This window comes from Danio rerio, chromosome 14 (assembly GCF_049306965.1).
Source record: "Danio rerio strain Tuebingen ecotype United States chromosome 14, GRCz12tu, whole genome shotgun sequence".
Classification (NCBI taxonomy): Eukaryota; Metazoa; Chordata; class Actinopteri; order Cypriniformes; family Danionidae; genus Danio; species Danio rerio.
In genome coordinates this window covers 52,775,195-52,800,000 of record NC_133189.1, presented here as the reverse complement: position 1 = coordinate 52,800,000, position 24,806 = coordinate 52,775,195, and the positions used below count along the sequence as shown (strand labels likewise).

At 37.7% G+C, this 24,806-nt stretch overlaps 1 protein-coding gene across 3 annotated transcripts in view; it reads left to right on the top strand.

Moving 5' to 3' along the window:
- The window catches only part of rxfp1 (relaxin family peptide receptor 1), a 215,024-nt gene that overhangs the window by 175,675 nt on the left and 14,543 nt on the right, over positions 1-24,806 (top strand). For all 3 annotated transcript variants that reach the window (XM_073921122.1, XM_073921120.1, NM_001431298.1), the window contains 6 exons: positions 8,400-8,471; positions 11,599-11,670; positions 13,132-13,203; positions 16,375-16,446; positions 17,886-17,957; positions 22,675-22,904. In XM_073921122.1, coding sequence (XP_073777223.1) covers positions 8,400-8,471; positions 11,599-11,670; positions 13,132-13,203; positions 16,375-16,446; positions 17,886-17,957; positions 22,675-22,904 — 590 coding nt within the window. The remainder of the gene's footprint in view (positions 1-8,399; positions 8,472-11,598; positions 11,671-13,131; positions 13,204-16,374; positions 16,447-17,885; positions 17,958-22,674; positions 22,905-24,806) is intronic.

Below are 24,806 nucleotides of genomic sequence, written 5' to 3'. Positions count from 1 at the left end.
TTTTTGTTTCAAAACGTCAATGTTCTGCTTTAAAGTATAACTGTTGTTTTGTTTTGTTTTTTTACTTAATGGCTCAGTATGTTTTGTATTTTATTTTCATATTCAGTCACCTTGCATATGCGTGTGAAATATAATGCCGCATAACCGCGGAAAAAGAAGAAAAGGCTGTCAGTTAAAGCTAATTAATCAAAATAAGCTATATTAAAATACAGCATTTATGTTAATACAGGCAGAGTGTGAACAAACGGCTAAGATATGTGCTTGCCTTGTCCCGCAAGTTTATTTTTAATAATTTAGTTTCAGTACTATTAATTTTTTTCTCAAAACGTCAATAGCACCTTCAATAATCTAAACATTAAAGATGGACCGCAAGATGTGTTGAGTGGCTATATGTGAAGAACAATGGCAAAGCTAAGTGTGATTATTGTAATAAACTAATAAGTTATAAAGCAGAGTCCCGACCAACAGGACTGACTAAGCATATGCGGTTGGCTCATTCTTCACGAATATAGAATTAAAATTATGGCGCGTTAGGTTCATTGTGCATCCTGCAGGTGCAACCAACAAGGGTTGTGCATTTGAGTTTAACTTTTTGAGCGTTATAAGCAGCTCGTTGTTAGTTTTTATTTAAATATATCGAGCCGAAACTAAGCAGCGCATTCTCTCCGCCTCCTCGTTTATAACCAGCGGGACACGCCACTGAAGCAGTGGAGGACACTCCGTCGTTCATAATCTTTGCTGATGTGTCGGAGTCGAAAGAATATATCAAAGAGGAATGTTCTTTTGACAGTCCCGATATGTTCAATCTTTTTTTCCCTGTCATTTCTCTTCAGCAAATTATATTTTTAAAGCTGCTTGATTCTTTTAAAACCGAAAGCAGAGCCCGTCAATTGGTGTTTTTTCATAAGATACTCCTCTATCAAGGTTTTATTTTGTGAGTATTCTTTAATGTGCTTTTTAATAGTTTTATTTTATTCAAAGCAGCACCTAAAAGCGAATTTATCCTCAAAACGTGGCATGAGAGCGATGCATGTCATGTGTCGCATATTGCCTTTTTTTCTGATCTTTTTGCATAAAGGTTTTAATCAAAAGACAGGTAATTTAATTACTTTCGATGTGCTAAAATATTTGTTAAATAAATGTTATTTCAAAAAAAGCATATGCAATGTGCTCTGACAGGTAAAATCCGATTCTTTCTCTCTTTCAAGTTCAAAGCAAATTTGAATGCCAAAGGATTTTAGATATGCATATACAAGACTATGTAGTATATTAACATCAACAAATTAATAAAATAAGTAGCAAATGAGAAATAAATGACAGACAAGTTGAACAGACATTATCTCTAATTATCAGAATTGCAAGATTAAAACAGCTGAATATAGGCCTAAATAATCTAGAAAGCAACTACTGCGCGCTGATATTTCTTTTTCTTTTTTTCGGAATAACGAACAATTTCAACCGCGGGGAGATACCGACAGCTTGATTTGCAGTATTTTCTAACATGTTAGAAGCGGGCAGCGGACATCAGCTAGCCGTAAAGACGGGCCCGCACAAAAAAAAACATGGCTGCCGGTGGAGAAGCGGCTGTGCCCTCAGCAGCTGATTGAGACGGAGCTGCATATCCCGAGTGCACTAAATACTCCGAGATCCGGGAGAAATTCTACCCGATAATCCAACACATACAAAACAACTTTGAGTCCCTGTCGAACAGAACCCATCTTACTGGGGGAGTGTGTGTGCTGCTGTGTGTTCACCCAACAATACCCGCTCCTGTCTCCAACACACAAATACTGGAACTCTTTATGTGGACTTACTTTTGATAATAGGCTACTATTATTACCTTTATCCTGTTTAATGTTATCAAAAATCTATTTTTTTTTATTATTATATTTTTATTTTTTATTCTATTTTTATTTTTATTAATCATTTTTTTATTAGCCTATATGTTATTTTCATATTTGTTTGCACTACTGCCCTTTTTGCACTGTCTTGTTTGTGAGACGCGCACTGCTTTGGCAAAACGAATGTACAGTTACTTGTCATGCCAATAAAGCACCTCAAATGTGAAAATAGCCTAGGCAACAAATAACAAATAGTAGTGTAATAATAACAAAAAATGCCCTTTTCATTTTCATACAATAGGCCTATGTGTGGGTTTTGACAATATGTGTTTAATTAAGCTATAAAGATCAGATGAAATGCATAGTGAAATATGAAATAAATGTCTCTTTTGCTGAAAATTTAATTAATCTATATATTTATTATTTTAAAAATCAACTCATTTTTGCCCAGAGAAAGAGGCGCGCGGCACTAGCGGACATGGGGTGCTTTTCCAAAAAAAGACGTACAGTAACTTGCAGCTGAACTATGCACAGTTTGGGGAAAAAAAGGATATAGTGATGCATGTCCCCCAAAACCCCTAGTTTCTCTGTCGCAGATCCATCATTTAAATCAGGTTAGTTATAAGTAAAACGCACATAATGATAAAGCACACCATCATCACGAGGGCAATTAAATAGACAACCTAAACATATTTTTAATTGTTTATTTATGTAATGTGAGTTTTTATAACTTTGTTCTTTAAATTATTTATAACTTAGGCTATTCTATCGAGATGACACCATAAAAGGCCTTCAATGCATTGATATAGGTAATAGGGATACAATGAAAAGCCGATTTTCACTATTGACCCTGTTTTTATTCATTGACGGCTTCCCAACGCCGCTTTTCTGTTGCGCGAAAAAAAGCTGCTGCAAATAAGCAAATTTATGACAAAACAATTTTAATAGTTTCATAGTAGTAGCTTGTGTGCTTCATCTGCGTGATTCTGATTTGACATTCTTCCGCTAAACTTGCACTGTGTTGATGTGTAAATGGACTATGTGTTGATGTGTTAATGGGCTATGATCTTTGCTATTGAGTTCTCTTTGCAACTTTTAATTTCGAGGTGGGGGAAGTGGGAAGAGGCAATTCAAATGTACCATCTCTAAAAAAAAGGCCGCTTACGCGGCATTTGTGTTTATTATTACCTTATTTTTATTTTATTATTATTAATTTATTCATTCATTCTTCATTCATTTTCTTTTCGGTTTAGTCCCTTTATTAGTCTGTGATCGCCACAGCGGAATGAACCGTCAACTTATCCAGCATATGTTTTACGCAGTGGATGGCAGGAGGGCCAGCTGGGGCTTCGGGACGGAGTGAAAGGAATTTGCCCCGAGTCTGGGAAAGATGGCTTGCCGTAATTACACTATAGTTTTCCTATCGCACTCATGCGCCAAACAAATAAACAAATAAATAAAAAGGAAAAGAAAACATCTAGACTTATAGGCTGAGGTCTTTTTGCTTAAAATCGCCCTTATGTTTCCGTTTTAAATGTAAGGCTGTTGCATAAAATAATACAATTTTAATTTATAAGTGATTTTGCTGCGTCCCCCTTGATGTTTCAATAACGCATAATAATCTACACACCATATTAAAGACACAGCAGACATAAAGGTTGTGTGTGAGAGACCGAGCAAAAGAGCGCTCTCTTCACAGCTCTGTGGATGCTGCTAGCGGCTTCTTTCTTTTTGTTATTTATTTTGCAGATAATACACCATATGAATACAACAGAAAGACATAACACTTTACAAATAACCTTTTGTAGACTCAAAACAAGTGTCATATCTTGATAAGCCTAAGCCACATTGAAATATAATTTAAAGAATTACATTATCGGATATAATAAAATCGCATTAAATAAATAAACCAATATAAAACAAGCAAAAGCAAGCTATAACAGTTTAGGTAGGCCTATACATAAATAAAACCGTTAAAGCCAAATCAAACTTTTATTTTACAAGATATTTTCTTTTAAAAGATTTTAGATATTTTCTAAAAACAATAAACACCAGAGAAGGTTAAGAATATTATTTATAAAGTATTTGGATATGATGATAATAATCAAATCGTGCAAACAGAGCATTTTTGGGAACACGTTTCAGGTCTCTCCAGTGCATTTGGGCTGAATGTTTGACTGTGTCTAAATGAGGATGTTATAAAATACATTTTCTACCGAGTTATTAACGGATGCACGATGCCAACACTCGGGGGACGTTCTGGGGGCTGGGTTTGCGTTACGCGCTGCGAGCTATAGGCCGACAGTGGAAATGCGACATGACTTCGGTCTCGATGCCCATTAACACCTGAAAGACAAGCTTTTGGTTATGAGACGGGGGAAGGGGTATGTCTCCACCCTCAAGTGTTTTCCACAAACATGGTTACACAAAATCCAAAACTCCCGAGGACGGATGGCGTAACCGTAGCAAAACCTATGCGTTTTAAAACCAAACCGCAAATGGGGCCTTATGAAAATGAATGTTTCTATGCACAGCAACTTCTGGACTGAACTATACTTGTTATTTAAAATATCTCTATTACGCTCTAGCATTCGCCAAAACGAATTTGTACATACAAACACCGAACATAGCCTAGCTGAATAGGGTGTTGCCTGCTGAGCCATGACAGCAGCAGACAATTCCGCACGACCATAAAGCCTTCACCCGACAGTTATTTTCTAATATTCACAACGCGAGCCACAACAATAGACATGCCATGCCCATCATCCTTACAGACAACTTCGCTTTAAACTGTATTAAGGTCCCATTTACACTGCACAGCAGTTTTATATAAAACGTTAATGATACATATAACAGGCTACATTTTGATGGTGAAATAACCTTTTAAACGATGGCTTTTTATTTCAGTATTCAAACATTAAATAACGAATGCATCAAGTGAAATAACGAATATGCAAAAACACATGTATATAAATATAAAGGACTATTATAATTAGCAAAATGCTGCTCTATAGACAAATACTGCTTGACATTTTAGAAAATGTTTTGCGTATACCCAGTACCGAGAACAAACAAACAAAAGCACATGGCATGTTAAGCTCTAGCCATGAATAAAATAATAGACTATTTTATTATTTTAATATTTTAGACGACGGGTTAGTAATTATATTATAAATGGTTATGTTCAGATCGATGAAATAATAACTTTAATAATTCTGCTTTGCATTTTTCTATGCATTACTAACATCACTAAACCATACATTTGTTTTATAAGTTAACCAAATATTTGCAGAGATTCAGCGGTTTTTTTTTTCTGACGCGTCAAATTCAAATACAAAACATACTGAGCCATTAAGTAAAAAAACAAAACAAAACAACAGTTATAGCTACTTTAAAGGAGAACATTGACGTTTTGAAAAAAAAAAACTGAACTGAAACTAAAGTATTAAAAAAACAAACCTGCTAGACTTAATTTATGTCCTGCGGCAAAATATTTTTATTATAATCTGCTTAAAATAGGTCAAATTATTTTATTTTTTTCTGCTTTTGATGAAGCTGCATTCAACTTAAGCTCAATGTCGGCAATGTCTTTAAATACATAATATATCTAGGCCTATTTTCATTATTCATTAATTTTCATTATTCGTTTATTATTATCTATAATTGTTGAGACATAAAATGAGATAGTAAACTATAATCAACAACGAAAATGTAAGTAAAAACAGAAATAAAAACATAAATGAAAATGTCTTGTCTTAGTCCTGTCAAAATAGCAAACACTGAACATCTCTCTATATTTAGGTTAAAAGACTGCTTTATTTATTTATTTATTTATTTATTTATTTATTTAAGACTACTTATTTGTACTGAATGTTTATGCTTTCATTTTAGTTGCAAAAAGATCAGAAATTGATCTCGCACGCGCAGGGAAAAAAGGCAATTATGCCACACATGACTTGCATCGCTCTCATGCCAAGTTTTGAGGATAAATTCGCATTTAGATGCTGCTTGAAATAAAATAAAACTATCAAAAAGCACATTAAAAACTTTAATAAAAAAATTAAAACATTCATAAAGGAGTATCTTATGGAAAAACACTATGGGCCCTGCTTTCGGTTTTAAAAGAATCAAGCAGCTTTAAAAAATATCTAATTTGCTGAAGAGAAATGACACGAAAAAAAAAAATAAAATAAAAAGATTAAACATATCGGGACTGTTAAAAGAAAATTCCTCTTTGATATATTCTTTCGACTCCGATACATCAGCTAAGATTATGAATGACGGAGTGTCTCTCCTGCTTCAGCAGCGTGTCCCGCTGGTTAAACGATGAGGCAAAGAGAATGCGCTGCTTAGTGAACCTAACGCGCCATTATTTTAATTCTATATTCGTGAAGAATGAGCCAACCGCATATGCTTAGTCCTGTTGGTCGGGACTCTGCTTTATAACTTAGTTTATTACAATAATCACACTTAGCTTTGCCATCGTTCTTCACATGTTGCCACTCGGCACATCTTGCGCTCCATCTTTAAACAAATGTTTACATTATTGAGGTGCTCTCCGGCGGCGAAGTTTCTGGCAGAGTAGCGAGTGAAAAAATGTGCTTGCAGAAATTGGAATCAAAATTTAAATTATATATAACAAGCATCGTATTCTTTCTAATCCTCGCCCAGTTTTAATACAAGTTGTTTTTATATTTGTGGCTGTGAAGTTTATTAAGAATATATATATATAGCCTACTTTATTTTTTTATACTTTAAGTGATCTGCTTGAGGTAGGTCACGTTTATCAATGGTAAGTTTTAGCCTAAGTTTACATCAATAACATAATGTGTATTGTCCCTTATCATACAAAAAAAAAACAAGAAAAAAAAAACATTATTATACATAGTTTCCTTTAGCCTATAAAAAGGCCGCAAATGCATTAAAAGGCAAGCGCATATCTTAGCCTTGAGTTTGTTCACACTCTGCCTGTATTAACATAAATGTTGTATTTTAATATAGCTTATTTTGATGAATTAGCTCTAACCTTCGACAGTTTTTTCTTCTTTTTCCGCGGTTATGCGGCATTATATTTCACACACATTTGCAAGGTGACTGAATATGAAGTTAAAATACAAAACATACTGAGCCATAAGTAAAAAAAAAAACAAAAAAACAAAACAACAGTTATAGCTACTTTAAAGGAGAACATTGACGTTTTGAAAAAAAAATGAACAGAACTGAAACTAAATTATTAAAAATAAACCTGCAAGACTTAATTTATGTCCTGCAGCAAAAATAATTTTATTATACTTTTAGTGATCTGCTTAAGGTAGGTCAATTTATTTTTCTCAGTGTTTCACGTACTGTACGGCAATGTCTTTAAATAAATAATTTATTTAGGCCTATTTTCATTATTCATTTATTTTCATTATTCGTTTATTATTCGTTTATGTACAATTGTTGAGACATAAATAAGATAGTAAAATATAATCAACAACGAAAATGGAAATAAAAACAGAAATAAAACATAAATGAAAATGTCTTGTCTTAGTCCTATCAAAATAGCAAACACTGAACATCTTTCTATATTTAGGCTGCTTTATTTATTTATTTATTTATTTATTTATTTATTTATTTATTTATTTATTTAAGACTACTTATTTGTACTAAATGTTTGTGCTTTCATTTTAGTTGTCTTTTACTTCTTCAATTCTATTTTCCAAAACGAATCCTCTTTGCACTTAAAAAGTTTACAATAAAGCGTGTTAACAAATTTTAAATGATTAATGAAGGAATTATAATGCTATGACTTATTGTTTAATATCATTTACAACCACAGTAGCTGTATGATCTATTTCTGTCCGTTCGCATCCCGTCCCTTTGCGCCCCCTGGCGGCTCATTCACAAACTGCGGTCATACACTAAAAACAGAGCGGCACCTATTTCAAACGGCGGCGGTACCAGCCGCGGCGTTAATAGCCACTTTGAACTCTCACCTACTGTATATATGTATGTATATATATATATATAAGACAATTTGTGTAAATAAAAGTCCTACAATGTATTTTTGTCAAATTATTAATTAATTAATAAAAAAATTCAACATATCTATATTTAACACTTTACATTAAAAATGTAAACATTAAATTGTATTATAATTGTAATATTACATCCACAGCAGACACTACTTTAAAAATTCACAGCCAATCAAATAAGTTTTTCAACATGTAAGTGTTTTAATTTTTTTAATCTAATTAATAATCAAAAAAGCGTGATATTTATAATATAAATTTCATATTACAGTACTTAAAAATAGAATCCAGTTGCTTCTGCATCATCATTGCTGTTAAAAACTGTAAAGCAGAAAGGATATGTTTATTGTATGTTTCACTGTGGTTAGGAATTGTTTTTGTATGCTAAGATATTATTAAATGTATATTCATTCATAAAACTGATGAATATTGACTGGTTATATTAAATGTATTTTGAACGAAATATAAAAAACACTGATTCCATAGTGCTCTAAAATTGATGTCTTCTCCTTGAATAAAGCCTTGTTCCATTTGTGTTTTGCAGAGACATTGAGGGAAATAAGATGGAGACGGTGGGAAACGTGACCTTCAGGTCGTGTAACATGCTAACAGTGCTGTGAGTATTTCAGTGGGTATTCAACCGTCAGATGAGCCCAGTGGGTTCTTGCAGTCTATTTTAGTGTTTAAAATGTAGGGTACAGTAGGTCAAATGGCCCTTATGAATGTTTTTCTCCCAAAACAATATATTGAAAAGTTCGAGAATTCGAAATAGTGAATACATTAGGTTGAGACACTGCAGACAAAAACACTGGTTTTGGAGTTAGGAGTGGTTTAGTACACTTAGATATTGCTTATTTTGGCCAAATCTATCTATCTATCTATTAGCTGTCCTGGGAGAGCTCTGAATTAATCCCTCTTGGTCATTAAGCATGAGAAGGGGGTCTGAGATCAGATAATGTAGGTTCTTGAGAGCTCCCCCTGGTAATCGGAGGAAAAGGAGGAGATGGGGTGGACTGGAAGATTCTTCCAAAACGGCGAGAAGACAGTAGGATGAAATCAGTCTATTTATTGTAGGCTTAGATTAGATTATTGCTGTTTACGGATGAGAGACCAGTCACGATCAATCATATAATGTGCTAATTTCAAAAACAATGTGTAAAACTTCCCTTATGCAGCAGTCAAATTTGAGATTTAGAGCATTTTGTCTTTTCATAAAGTCTTTATTTCTTTTTTAGAAAACATTTTGCCTTTAAGTGCTCATTTCATCACACCTCATCTATTTGTTACGATATATACAGTATATTTTAAAGGTTGTTTTCTCAAAATGAGTTTTTTAATCCTTCACTGCAGCTGTAATTTTGGATAAATGTACGTCTACATGAATATTCACAGCAGCACTTACACCAAATGACAGTGTTTGATTCACATCTATATTTGGTGTTATGGTTTACAGTTTTCATCTTTTTACAGAGGAATTTTTGTCATAATAATAAGCACATTTTTTATCATTTAATTATATTTTCCTAACTTAGTATAACTAACCAAAGCATCTTACCTTGGTCATCTTTTTCTTGAAGAATCCCCCCTTCCACCCCCTCTACTCGTCTTTTTCCTCTATAGGGCAGCACGGCGGCCCAGTGGCTATAGCACTGTTGCTTGCAGCAAGAATGCCTCTGGTTCGGGTCTGGTGTTTATGTTCTCCCCATACTCGCGTGGGTTTTCCCCGGGTTCTCTGGTTTCCTCCCACAGTCAAAAATATGAGACGCAATTAAATTGACTAAACCAAATCAGCACCATAGTCAAATTCCACCAGCAGCTCACCCTCCTAGAATTCCTTAAGCAGCAGGAGGGGGGATCTCGAGATCTACCTGAGCTCAAATTCCCCTCTCACCCCTTCAAATGAGAGGGAGCCCCGGGCTCAAGGATCTTATGAGCTCAGGGCTCTCTCCTGGGACAGCATGCCAAACAATTTTTATTATCAATCATCAGCTAAGTGTGAACTCTTGAACACCAATAAGCACAAAAAAAACAGGCATCAGTATATTGTAAACCGATAGGTTCAAATATTCATTTCTAGTTATCAAAGGATAATAATTTCTTCCTTAATTATAGTTTTGTAAATATTTAGTTGTTTTAAATTCAAAATTTTTATATATACATCAGTGTAAAACCTAAAACTTGTGGAAAAACAAATTTCTGTAATTGACTAAGAATTATTGGTCATTTGGTTTCACCTATGATCACGCATGGATGGATCATAAAGATGTCTGTACAGTCGTACTGTTTCAGACAAAATCTCTTCAAAGTGTTTCATATTCAACTCTAATCAAACATGGTGCCGAGTGAACTTCGCTCGAGTCTCAAAAAAAATTGTGCGCTCCGCCTGCCAAAATCATGTCACGCACACCCAAATCGAACCTCTGCAAATGACATCACATTAGCCACTCGCACTCGGACTTGCTGACACATCGAGTATAAACCAGGCTTAAGGGTGACCAGATTTCCTGTTTTTCCCAAGAAAGTTCTTTATTTCGACTCTATCCAGTCAAAGCTAGGCTAACCAAGTGCATCGTAGAACAAAAATTTGAATTTTAAACAGTATATTTTATTAATGTACAGTAAGAGAAGCCAGGATAGGCGGAATCATGCAGAATGGATTTATAACTGAACCACTGTTCTGTCTTCTCATAACCGAGACAGTGTCTGACCAAATCAGAACACAAACGTGTCGCAGGTAATGAAGGATTAAGCATTTCCCTCAAAGAAAAGCCCGTCTAAGCAAAATTCTAAGAGGCATCTATAGCTCCACTGATGCTCCGCCTTTTTGCCCTTTTTTGGTCACCCCTTGTTGGCGCATTGACATTCGAACAAAATGGCCACGGTTGGCCACACCTACATGTAGCTTCATTTTGGTTCTTCAGATTGTAGTCGAAAGTTGGGGGGGGGGGTGTGTTAGGATTGCTGACGAAAGTGAGGGTGGGGGGGGGTCGGGTTATGTATTGGTATGTTAGGATGGCTGATTAAAGTGGTGAAAGGGGTCGGTTGGATCATGGATAAAATTGAAGAGCGAGGGGTGGGGGGGTGGGTTGGGGATGAGATGGGGGTGGATGGGGGGTAGGGGGAATTGGCATGGGCCCTTGATGATGTTTTTGGCGTCCCCCTAAATGTATGTGTAGTTATTTTGGTAGATAGGCTAAAAGAGGATACGTGCATGTGTGTGTTTGAGTGTGTATGTGTATTATTTCAATGTTATTGAGATGACTGTAGATGATTGAAAGTTTATTATTGATTTTACTTATGTATTTTCTGTTCAGTTCCAAATTATTTTCAGCTTTCAGTAATTTTGTTTTACTTATTTTATCCTTTGCATATGTGTGTGCGTTTAGGTTAGTGCTTATTTAATTTCAATGTTTATTAAAAAACAGTTTCAGTAATTATCAATAATAGGCCTCAACTTCTTTTGTTCATTTTGAAGCTTTGTTCAAATGACGTGGAAACGTTTGCGTGTTTATCAAAATAACAGCTCCTTCGGACTTCAATTATGTCTATAATGCAATATTAGCCTATTATAATTTCTCTAATTACATGCAAGAGTGACTCTAGATTAAAGGTCAGATGCCGTTCACCTTCTGAAATGATTTCTGTGTTTGACACTGCTATGTATTTCCTGCACGTTTCATCCCTCTGAAAGCCTGGATGTGTTTCCATGCACCCAGATGAATGTTGATTGTGTTTTTTTGCAGGGTCCTGCAGCGGAACCGCATCAGTCGCATCCACGCGCAAGCTTTCTCTCTGCTGCGGAAACTGGGAGAGCTGTAAGTTCCTTATAAATGTTCGGCAAAAATAATCACCACAAAGTGCTCTCTGGAGTTTAGTCATGATGACCCATTTCTGTGCTGCGCAAAAAAAATAACTGAAATCCTTCTTTCATGGATTTGCTTGTCAAGTTGAAAGTCATATTGCAACCCCAAATCAGGACAAGTTGGGACAGTGTGGAAAACACAAATAAAAATGAAAGAAGCGATTTGTAAATTTATTTTGACTTGTATTTCATAGCTGACAATACAACGAACATTATTTCATGTGTTCCTCATTATTTTTTCTTAAATAAACACCTGTTCCAATTTTGGTTCCTGCAACACATTTCAAAAAACGTTGCAGCAGTAAAGCATTTACCACTTTGTAATGTTATAAAAATAAATAACAGAACAATAAATTAATTAATTAATTTTAAAAAGTAATAAAAGTTTTTTTTTTTAAATAGTATCTGACTAAAGTAAATCTATTGTAAGTATTTAATCATGTAAATGTAAGTATTTCACTTTTAAAGAGAACAAATATGTGTCCACGTATGGATTCAGTGTGGACGTGATATGTGAACAGCCCTTACTTCATAGCCTCAGCCATAGCTAATCCAGTGTGTGCGCGCGCGTGTATGTGTGCGTGCGTGCGTGCGTGCTTGCGTGTGTGTGTGTGTGTGTGTGTGTATTAGCCTCGCTGTACAAGAACTTTAAGCTAGCCCACCATTGGCATAACTTTTAGTTGCAGAAGTTTTGTTCTGTGCAAAAACGCGGTGTTGAGAAGCCATCAGGATGAATTAACCGTGACGAATTAAAGTGTGATTAATAGTGAAATCGGGTAATCATTGCACCCCTTCTTGGATGCTGCTTTTGTACCCAATTAAAATGATCAATGATCAATCAAAATTATCATTATTATTTAACTAATTTACCTGATTACTAACCCTAAACTGCTCATGTGCCAACTTGTTTTGGAATGTGTTGCAGGTCTGAATGACAGGAAAGGATGTGTTTTTACAAATGAAATGAAGTTGACCAGATAAAATATGAAATATTTTCATTGGTGATATTGTCTGCAATGAGATACAAGTCAAAGTAAAACTGGAAATCACTACTTTTTTTAATTTATTTGTGTTTTTTCACACTGTCCCAACTTTTGTTGAATAAATGATATTCTATCAGCAGTGTTTGCAATGACTTTACGGCCCCAGTGTATTCCCAATATTTACATTATTTCACAGTCATTTTAGTTCAGAGTTTAGTCATGATGACCCATTTCTCTGTGGAGCAAAAAAAATAAACAGAAATCCTTATTTCATGGACTTCCTTATCAATTCGAAAGTCATAGTTTCGGTCTGTCATCCTGCTGGGCCAGTTACGGGATGTCAGTCATCAAAGAGTTTTGACTTGCTCATCACTTCTGTCAACAGATGCCTGTTTGAATGCAGAAGGCGTGAATATTTTCTGTCTCCACAGGGATTTGTCCAGTAACAGAATCGAAGCGATCCCGCCTGATCTATTCGTCAATCTCGGAGACCTGCTGCAGCTGTGAGTCACATTACAAACAGAGCTAAACTAACAGCTGTCGGACAGGAGTGTGTTCTGGGCTTCTGCAAACGTGCTCTTTCTGTTAAGTCCAATATAAATTCACGCTTTATTTGATGTTGACACAGTTTCCGTGTAAGTTCAGAAAATGTACAAGATGTACAAATGTACAAATGTACAAAATTTCCAAAGTTACTCCAAAGAGGGCTATTTTCAACATCAGTAATGCCACACAAAACTGATACATAGAAATATATACAAATTACATATACAAGATACAAGTTCATATTTGGATTTCACATTTATGAAATATATGCCATATATTCAACATATAATTTTTTAAATATATATAATATATGATACTTGAAAATATATTACATTTATAATACTTGCACATATTTTTTTCCAACTATTGGAATTACAAATATGTACATATTTTCCATAATTTAAGCCAAAGAGTGTTATTTTCTTCATCCGTAAGTCTCATATAGCAAAAGGATACATATAAACATATTTAATTTAGATAAAAAAATTAATATTTGAATTGAACATATACACTTACTGGCCACTTTATTAGGTACACCTTAGTAGTAGCGGGTTGGACCCCATTTTGCCCTCAGAAATGCCTCAATCCTTTGTGTCATAGATTAAACAAGGTACTGGAAATATTCCTCAGAGATTTTGCTTCATATTGCCCTGATAGCATCATACAGTTGCTGCAGATTTGTCTGCTGCACATCCATGATGCAAATCTCCCATTCCACCACATCCCAAAGGATTTCTCTTTTGGATTGAGATCCGGTGACTGTGGAGGCTATTTGAGTACAGTGAACTCATTGTCATATTCAAGAAACTAGTCTGAAATAATTCCCGCTTTATGACATGGAAGTTATCCTGCTGGAAGCAGCCATCAGAAGATGGGTACACTGTGGTCATAAAGGGATGGACATGGTCAGCGACAATACTTAGGAAGGCTGTGGTGTCGACACGATGCTCAATTGTTACTAATGGGTCCATAGTGTACCAAGAAAATCTCCCCAACACCATTACACCACTACCACCAGCTTGAACCGTTGATACAAGGCAGGATGGATCCATGCTTTCATGTTGTTGACACCAAATTCTGACCCTACCGTTCGAATGTGGCAGCAGAATTTGAGACTCATCAGACCAGTCAACGTTTCTCCAATCTTCTGTTGTCTAATGTTGATGAGCCTGTCTGAATTGTAGCCTCAGTTTCCTGTTCTTAGCTGACAGGAGTGGCACCCGGTGTGGTGGTGGTGTAGCCCATCCGCCTCAAGGTTGGACTTGTTGTCTGGCACCAACAACCATGCCACGTTTAAGTCACTTAAATCCCCTTTCCTCCTCATTCTGATGCTCGTTTTGAACTGCAGCAGATCATCTTGACCATGTCTACATGCCTAAATGCATTGAGTTGCTGCCATGGGATTGGCTGATTAGAAATTCGCATTAACGAGCAGATGGACAGGTGTACCTAATAAAGTGTCCGGTGAGTGGACAAACTATAACATGCATTTCAAAAAAATTGCAAAAATGGCTAGTTACACCTTTTTTTCAAACATTCAACTGCATTTTTTTAAATATATAAATATATAAATACATAATAAAATTATAGCTTATATATTTGAACACATACAGTACAGTGCATATTTGTTATCCAGTGTTTGAAAAATATATATGTGTAATATATGTTGAAGTACATTCAAATTATATGTTGGATATATGACATATTTTCTCAGTGATGGGTTGCAGCTGGATGGGCATCTGCTGCGTAAAACTTATGCTGGATAAGTTGGTGGTTCATTCCGCTGTGGCGACCCCAGATTAATAAAGGGACTAAGCAGAAAATAAAATAAATGAAATATGAAATAAGAAATGATCTTATATGTCATATAAATTGGATATTTTAACCATATGTCTGATTTCTATGTTGGAGAGCACCACACAGGCAGGTGTGTTTGATATGGGTTGCAACTGAAATCTGCAGGAAGGTGGCTCTCCAGGAACAGGGTTGGCCACCCCTGTCCTACACAGACATACCACAGTGTATTTACCACAGGCTGGTGTGCACACTCTTAGATAGTATGAACTTAGATAATGCTTCATACTGAGAGAATAAAAATCTTCCTCACCGTTATTCACACATGAGACTCTTCCATTCATTCATTCACTCATTTTCCTTCGCCTTAGTCATCAGTGGTCGCCACAGCAGAATGAGCCGCCAACTTATACAGCATATCTTTTACATAGTGGATGCCCTTCCAACTGCCAACCAGTACTAGGAAGTTTGTTTGTGATTAGCCTTAACTCATCATTAGTTCATAATACAGTAATGTGTAGTTTACTTATTAGTACATCATTATTCATGTACTATTATTGTAGTGTTACCAACTTTGTGTTAACACCAGAAATCAGGAGTTTTGGACAAGACTTTAAAAGACATGAGGATGGTTTTTTAGTTTTTATCTGAGTAACTGAAGCACAAGCTGTAAAGGCTCCGCCCCCTTCTGGAAAGGAGGCTGGGAGCAGCAGCTCATTTGCATTTAAAGAGACGCACATGAACACCTTGTGTTTTTGCTTCTACCCTCACTGTAAAACAAACCTGTTTATTAACAGTTTCCATATTTTGTGATTCACAAGTGTTTTTCCATTTATTTACGGTGGTGAACTGCATTGTGGGATGTTAATCTCTGCTCTGTTGACTTTTAATGTTAAAAGTTCAACTCTACAGTTTACCAAAGTGTCTTTGATTGACATTTTAGTCATTTGAAATATTATAATGTATAAGAAATATTATATAGGGAAATAAGTCTGTAAAATAACAGAAAATGTACTGGCAGTGTATTTGTAATGAAAAATACAACACCGACCCAGACAATATATCACGTTAAACTATTAAAAATGTTAATAAAAGTAACTTTTTAAAACTTTTCAAGGTTAAAAGTTGTTGAAAGAATGGTCAAAGTCCCATAATGCAATTATAAAGCATAAATAATTTGGGAAAAAGGCAAAATAACATGAATGATTAGATATTTCTTACATTTCTTATTCAGAGATGTTTACATCATATGACATTTTTTTATATCTGCTGTAGATCCATGATTTGACCTGCATTTCTTATTATTTCACTATTCCCTCTTTTATTTTTCATAGGAATATTTCATATAACCCGATCATGAACCTGCGGGTGGACCACTTTGACAAGCTGCATAAGTTAAAGTCACTGTAAGCCATTTTATACTGTACATTCTTCTATAATGTGTATTTAAATGATTGTTAGACTGAATGTTTTAGTGGATGACTGTAAATCATGGTAAAAGGATGTTGGATGGATGGATGGATGGATGGATGAATGGATGGATGGAGGCATGGGTAAATAGTTGGATTTGAAGAAATGATGGGTGGAGGGAGGGATGGATGGATGAAGGGATGGATGGAGGGATGGATGGGCAGAGGCATGGGTAAATAGTTGGATGGATGTATGGATGGATGGATGGATGGACGGACGGAGGCATGGGTAAATAGTTGGATGGATGGATGGATGGATGGGTGGGTGGATGGATGGACGGAGGCATAGGTAACTAGTTGGATTTATGGATGGATGGATGGATGGATGGAATAATTGATGAAATGATGGGTGGATGGATGCATGCATGCATGGATGGATGGATGGATGGAGGTATGGGTAAATAGTTGGATGGATGGATGAATAGAATAATTGATGAAATGATGGGTGGATGGATGCATGCATGCATGGATGGATGGATGGACGGTGGCATGGGTAAATAGTTGGATGGATGGATGGATGGATGGATGGATGGATGGATGGATGGATGGATGGAATGGAAGAATAGAGGGAAAGATGGATGGATGGATGGATGGGTAAATAATTGGATGGATGGATGGATGGGTAAATAATTGGATGGATGGATGGATGGATGGATGGATGGATGGATGGATGGATGGATGGAATGGAAGAATAGAGGGAAAGATGGATGGATGGATGGATGGATGGATGGATGGGTAAATAGTTGGATGGATAGATGGATGGATGGATGGATGGATGGATGGACGGAGTGATGGGTAAATAGTTGGATTGATGGATGGATGGATGAAAGGGTGGGATAATTGATGGATCGATGGATAGATGCATGGATGGATGAATGGAAGGATGGATGGATGGAGGTATGGGTAAATAGTTGGATGGATGGTTGGATGAATGAATCTAGTGTAAGGATTTGAAGCTAAATCAGATAAAGCATGAAGTATCTTCTCTATTGTAACTTTCCACATTCAATATAGTGACCAGACTAGACTTTCTACCCATTTTATGCCTGTATGGTTTTAGAAAAAAAGGCTTTCACATGAGACATCACCGAAAAAGCTTGCAATTTCAGTAATGCGCTGTTTACCAATGTCTTTCAGCCCAACACAATGGCTGGAGCAAAAACTGTACGGCATAAGCATTGTCTTCTGCTAAACCGAGAAAAACAATCTGCTTTTAGGTCATACTTCAAACACTTCAAGAGAACATCTTGGGCACAAAACTGCATATTTGTAGGAGAAATGAGTCCTAAAGCATTGTAAAGTGAATACTGAAATGCTGTGGTGGTTTTCTGTATGCGACCCCTGAGAGAAAGCTTTTTTGTGTGTTTGTGTCACAGGAGCATTGAGGGAATCGAAATTGGGAACATTCACAGACGGATGTTTGAACCTCTCAAGAACCTGACTCACATGTGAGTGCTGCTTTCTAAAAGTTACGATATCAAAATGCTGTAAGTTTCTGCATGCTCGATGTTCTGAAAGTGCATTGAAAACTCTGCTTTCTGAAGCTCGCACCATTGAGATGTTCTTTTATGATGTTGAATGATGAAATGTTGAGACTGATGTTCAATTCTTCTTGATTTGTCTGACAACTGAACGTCTCCATCAGATCTTGTAGTTTAAAGTAAAGAAGTCGTGTGATGTTTTCATTTAGTGTATAAGTCTATCTATAATGAATATTGCTTTGTTCATAGATGAGATTTGCAAAGTTGCCAAGCTCATACACAACAATTTTTTCTAAATTCTACACTATTTAACTGTGAAATGAACCGTATTTTACTGTAGGACAGTTATGCAGTATGTTTGTGTTTTAAAGTTGCATTGTAAAAACTATTGAATATTTTACAGTACATTCACGACCTGAAAAAGTCTTATCATCGATCCCAGTTGTAAGAGCAACAAATAAACACTTGACTTCTAGTTGATCATTTGGAAAAGTGACAGAAGGTCGATTTGTGTGTTCAATCATCTGTTGAGCTGCATTCCAATCATTACAAATACTCCAGAAGACCTATTGGAACCTGCATGGACCCAAGATTCTCAGAGAAATCAGTCAAGTTTGGTAAAGCAAAATTCATGGTTTGGGGTTACATTCAGTATGGGGGTGTGCGAGAGATCGGCAGAGTGGACAGCAACATAAACAGCCTGAGGTATCAAGACATTTGTGCTGCCCGTTACATTACAAACCACAGGAGAGGGCAAATTCTCCAGCAGGATAGCGCTCCTTCTCATACTTCAGCCTCCACATCAAAGTTCCTAAAAGGAAAGAAGGGCAGGGTGCTCCATGACTGGCCAGCCCAGTCACCAGACATGAACATTATTGAGCATGTCTGGGGTAAGATGAAGGAGGAGGTGTAGGAATGGGTTTTAACCACAGCGGTTTGAACTGTAGTTTTGCAGAGTAACTAAAAAGTTATCAGCATGATGGTAAAAAAACTGTACATTTCTAGTCACAGCATTCTTCTGCAATCTTATATCAAAAATGGAAATAAGGGCAGTATTAATAGCTTAAAATGTGGGAGAGCTTTGATATTATGTGATTGTATTGTATTGCAATATGGAACAATTAAATGTTGATGTTAAATCAGCATTTGCAGGGTGCTCGGGGAGTGTGGGGTCAGAGGCGATTTGTTGAGGGCCGTCTCATCCCTGTATGAACAGAGTAGGAGTCTGGTTCGCATTGCCGGCAATAAGTCAGATTTGTTTCCAGTGCATGTTGGACTCCGGCAGGGCTGCCCCTTGTCACCAATTCTATTCTTAATTTTTATGGACAGAATTTCAAGGCGCAGCCTTGGGCTGGAGGGGGTCCGGTTCGGGGACCACAGGATTTTATCTCTGTTGTTCGCAGATGATGTTGTTCTGTTGTTCTGGCTTCATCGAACATGGACCTTAAGCATGCATTGGAGCGGTTTGCTGCCGAATGTGATGCGGCTGGGATGAGAATCAGCACCTCCAAGTCCGAGGCCATTGGTGCTCCACCGGAAAAAGGTGGTTTGCCATCTCGAAGACGAGCCGTCGGCCGGCGAGCGCGAAGAGGAGGGGCGGAGCGGCGCCACACCGCCCCGCAGCGTTCGCTCGAAAAAAACTAAACGCGGCCTTACGTACCTCCGGCCATGTAAATCGCGGTCTCCAGAAATCCGCGGGGCTACGTTTCCAGAATGAGCTTGGGTTGATTTCAGCATATGTTTTACACAGTGAATGCCCTTCCAGCTGCAACCCAGTCCCGGAAAACATACATATACACTCATTCACACACACACTCATACGCTACGGCCAATTTAGCTTATTCAGTTCACCTATAGCGCATGTGTTTGGACTGTGGGGGTAAGCCGGAGCACCCAGAGGAAACCCACATCAACATGAGGAGAACATGCAAACTCCACACAGAAATGCCAACTGGCCCATCCGGGACTTGAACAGCGACCTTCCTGCCGTGAGGCGACAGTGCTAACCACTGAGCCATTGTGCGGCATAAAGACAAACTCTTTAGATCTCATCTTAGAAATCGACTGATGTTTTGTCTTTTCATTTCTCCCACGACCTGGTGAAGTAATTGTCCGTGATTATGATGTATTGCCTGAAACATGAAAATAAAATACAAGGGTGTCTGGAATATATATTGGAGTGTTTGCAATTCCCTTTCCAATCTTTTCAGCTACTTGAAGACGCACTATTGTGTCCTACTGCTTTGCATATTTTGCAGTTCATAATTCACACGGTGGAAAAATGAGAGCGCTCTGTGAATCTTGGACGTCATTTTTTAATGTTTCTTGTCAGGTCAAGATGGAGTGGGTTTTGGTTTTTTTTGTTTTTGAAAGTATGCGTGTGAATTCGGATGCTCTTCTTTTGTTTTACTCTTATACAGACCTGTTTTTGTAAGCGACAGCAATTATGTGTTCAGAGCAGAAACATAGAGGACAATAGTTGAGCTTTAAGGTGATGGTTACCATCTTGTGCTTTAGTAAATACTGAAAGATATTAATTGATTATTACATTGATAACTAATTCAGCACGGTTGCTCAGTGTTTAGCACTGTCGCCTCAAAGCAAGAATCTTGCAGGTTCAAGTTCTGGCTGGGCCAGCTGTCATTTCTGTGAGGAGTTTGCATGTTCTGCCCGTGTCAGTGTGAGTTTCTTCCGTGTACTCTGGTTTTCCACACAGTCCAAACACATGCACTATAGGTGAACTGAATACACTAAATTGGCCTTAGTGTATGAGTGTGTGAATGTGTGTGTGTAGGTGTTTCCCAGTACATGGGTGCAGCTGAAAGGGTGTAAAACATATGCAGGAATAGTTCATTCCACTGTGGTGACCTCTGAAATGGAGACTTAGGCAAAGGAAAATGACTGAATCAATGAATGGATTAATAATTAAAGACTGGGACACTAAGGTGGGTGGGTGGATTTATGGATGGATGGATGGATGGATGAATGGGTGGATGGATGGATGAATAAATGGATGGATAAATGGATGGATAAATGGATGGATGGGTGAATAGATGGATGGGTGAATAGATGGATGGATGGATGGATGGATGGATGGATGGATGGATGGATGGATGGATGGATGGATGGATGGGTGGATGGATGGATGGATGGATGGATGGATGGATGGATGGATGGATGGGTGGGTGAATAGATGGGTGGATGGACAGGTAAATGGATGGATGACTTGAATGATGGGTGTAGGGATGGTTGGATAGATGGAATGATCGATGAGATGGATGGATAGGTGTATTGATGTGTGGATGGAAGGATGGGTGAACGGATGGATGGATGGGTGGGTGAATAGATGGGTGGATGGACAGGTAAATGGATGGATGGATGACTTGAATGATGGGTGTAGGGATGGTTGGATAGATGGAATGATCGATGAGTTGGATGGATAGGTGTATTGATGTGTGGATGGATGGATGGGTGAACAGATGGATGGATGGATGGATGGGTGGGTGAATAGGTGGGTGGATGGACAGGTAAATGGATGGATGGATGACTTGAATGATGGGTGTAGGGATGATTGGATAGATGGAATGATCGATAAGATGGATGGATAGGTGTATTGATGTGTGGATGGATGGATGGGTGAACGGATGGATAGATGAACTGATGGATGGATGGATGGATGGATGGATGGATGGATGGATGGATGGATGGATGGATGGATGGATGGATGAACAGATGGAATGATGGATGGATGAACAGATGGAATGATGGATGGACGGATGGATGGATGTTTGTGTAGATAGATGGATGGACAAATGGAGGGATAGTTAGAATGATTGATGGACTGAAGGATGGACAGGTAGGTGGATGGATGGAGAAATGGATCGATGAAATTATGACTGGATGGATGGATGGATGGATGGATGAACAGATGGATGGATAGATGGATGGATGGATGGATGGATGGATGGATGGATGTATAGATGAACAGATGGAATGATTGATGGATGGATAGATGGATGGATGAACAGATGGAATGATGGATGGATGTTTGTGTAAATAGATGGATGGACGAATGGAGGGATAGTTAGAATGATTGATGGACTGAAGGATGGACAGGTGGGTGGACGGATGGAGAAATGGAATGATGGATAGATGAATTAGATGGATGGATGCATGGGTGGATGGATGGATGGATGGATGGATGGACGGATGGATGGATGAACAGATGGAATGATGGATGGATGTTTGTGTAAATAGATAAATGGATGAATGGAGGGATGGTTAGAATGATTGATGGATGGAAGGATGGGCAGGTGGGTGGACGGATGGAGAAATGGAATGATGGATAGATGAAATGATAACTGGATGGATGGATGGACGGACAGACAGATGGACAGACTGACGGATGGATGGATGGGGATGGATGGATGGATGGATGAAAGGATGGATGGATGGATGCATGGATGTTTGTTGTGTGTGAATGGAGGGATGGTTAGTATGATTGATGGATGGATGGAAAGGTGGGTGGATCAACGGAGGGATGGAGAGATGGAATGATGCATGAAATGATGGCTGGAGGGATGGATGGAGGAAAGGATGGATGGTTTTTTTTTATATATTTGCACACACAAACTAACCATTCAGAGTAATAATCTGATCATGTTTTCTCTGTCTTTCTCCTCAGCTACTTTAAAAAGTTCCAGTACTGTGGTTATGCTCCTCACGTCCGCAGCTGCAAACCCAACACTGACGGCATCTCGTCTTTCGAGGACCTTCTGGCCAACATCGTGCTGCGTGTCTTCGTCTGGGTGGTTTCAGCAACAACATGCTTCGGCAACATCTTTGTGATCTGCATGCGCTCCTACATCCGCTCCGAGAACAAGCTCCACGCCATGTGCATCATCTCTTTATGCTGTAAGATGACACTTTGGATCTATGGCAATGGCATTTTAAAGTGCTCAAGTGTGTCTGAAATGCATTTCAGGGTCACCATACGCTGTGTTTAAGATTGCCCATCATCTCCTTGTGTCAAAAAGCAATTTCACACGCAGTTAGTTTCATGCAACTTTATATGCATTCTTTTTTGTGTGTGTTTTCTATACCTCTGAACGCAGTTTAGCCTACATGGATTCATTTATTCATCTGAATTCATCATGGATTCATCTACAGAGCATCCGGAAAGTATTCATAGCGCTTCACTTTTTCCACATTTATTTATGCTACAGCCTTATTCCAAAATAGATTAAATTCATTTATTTTCTCTACATTCTACACACAATACCCCATAATGACAATGTGTTAAAGGTTTTTTTTTAAATTGTTGCAGATTTATAAAAAATAAAAAAGCTAAAAATTCACATCTACATCAGTATTCACAGCCTTTGCTCAATACTTTGCTGATGCTCTTTTGGCAGCAATTACAGCCTCAAGCAGGGCTTGACATTAACTTTTTTGATCACCGGCCACTGTGGCTATAGTAGTTTTCCAACGTTACTAGCCACTGCATTTTCATTCATTCATTTATTCATTTTCTTGTCAGCTTAGTCCCTTTATTAATTCCGGGGTCGCCACAGCAGAATGAACTGCCAAGTATCCAGCAAGTTTTTACGCAGCGGATGCCCTTCCAGCCACAACCCATCTCTGGGAAACATCCACACACACATTCACACACACTCTCATACACTACGGACAATTTAGCCTACCCAATTCACCTGTACCACATGTCTTTGGACTGTGGGGGAAACCGGAGCAAACCCACGCCAAAGCAGGGAGAACATGCAAACTCCACACAGAAACGCCGACTGATCTGAGGTTCAAACCAGCGACCTTCTTGCTTTGAGGCGAACGTGCTACCCACTGCGCCACTGCCTCGCCTCCACTGCATTTTCACTAGCCATAATTTTCTTGTTGGGAAAATATATTTTATATGCATAAATTTGACTTTGACATGCTAAAATACTTGATTTAAATTTTGTGTTATGTCCCCATGCCTCCTCATTCATTTCAATTTGTGTGTGTCGTGTATGAGCTTGCGCAATGCGCATGAGCAAATGGGTTGTGGTTTCATAGTGTCGTATTACAATTAGTTTTTATTTCAGAAGACTTTCCAGAGCTCAAAATGAAGAATTTACCGAATTTATCTCTGACCACACCAAACAATAATTATTTCTTAGCCACAAATGTTAAATGTCAAACCAAGCTATAGCTGTATACTATACTTTTTATTTAACAAAACATTTCATAAAAAACTAAGAAACCCTTCGCTAAGCCACACCCAAAAACTGCCACCCACCAATCGTGGTTTAGCAACTGTAGCTACCCGCAGGGGCTCTGTCAAGCTTTCGAGCGAGTGCATATGGATTGTGCAAATCTAATAGTCAGTATCCTTAAAGTTTGGACGGGATGGTGGAATTTTTTTCCCTTTTCAAACCTAAAACCCAAGAGGAGAAATGCCAGCGTGAATCAAGCTGTGTGAGGGGCGCTAAAGGAGCGGAGCTAAGTTGGTTTTGTTTTGATATTCCTGAAACATTCAGTGGTATACTGACAGCAATGACTCACACACCTCTTACCCTAAACAGATCCAAACTATGTTTCCTACAAAAACATAAAGCTGGTTGTGTTTCACAGCTGTCTTATTTCTTTTTTTCGCTCGATATTGTGAGTAATGCTCCATTTAAGCCTTCGCCATAACGTTAGTAACATAGTCTTACTAATAGTAAATAGATCATAACGAAATGAGTTATTGATCCGTAAATTACGAATCTGCGAATCTGTTGCTAACTTTACTGAACTTCATATTTCCATCTATTTCAAGCT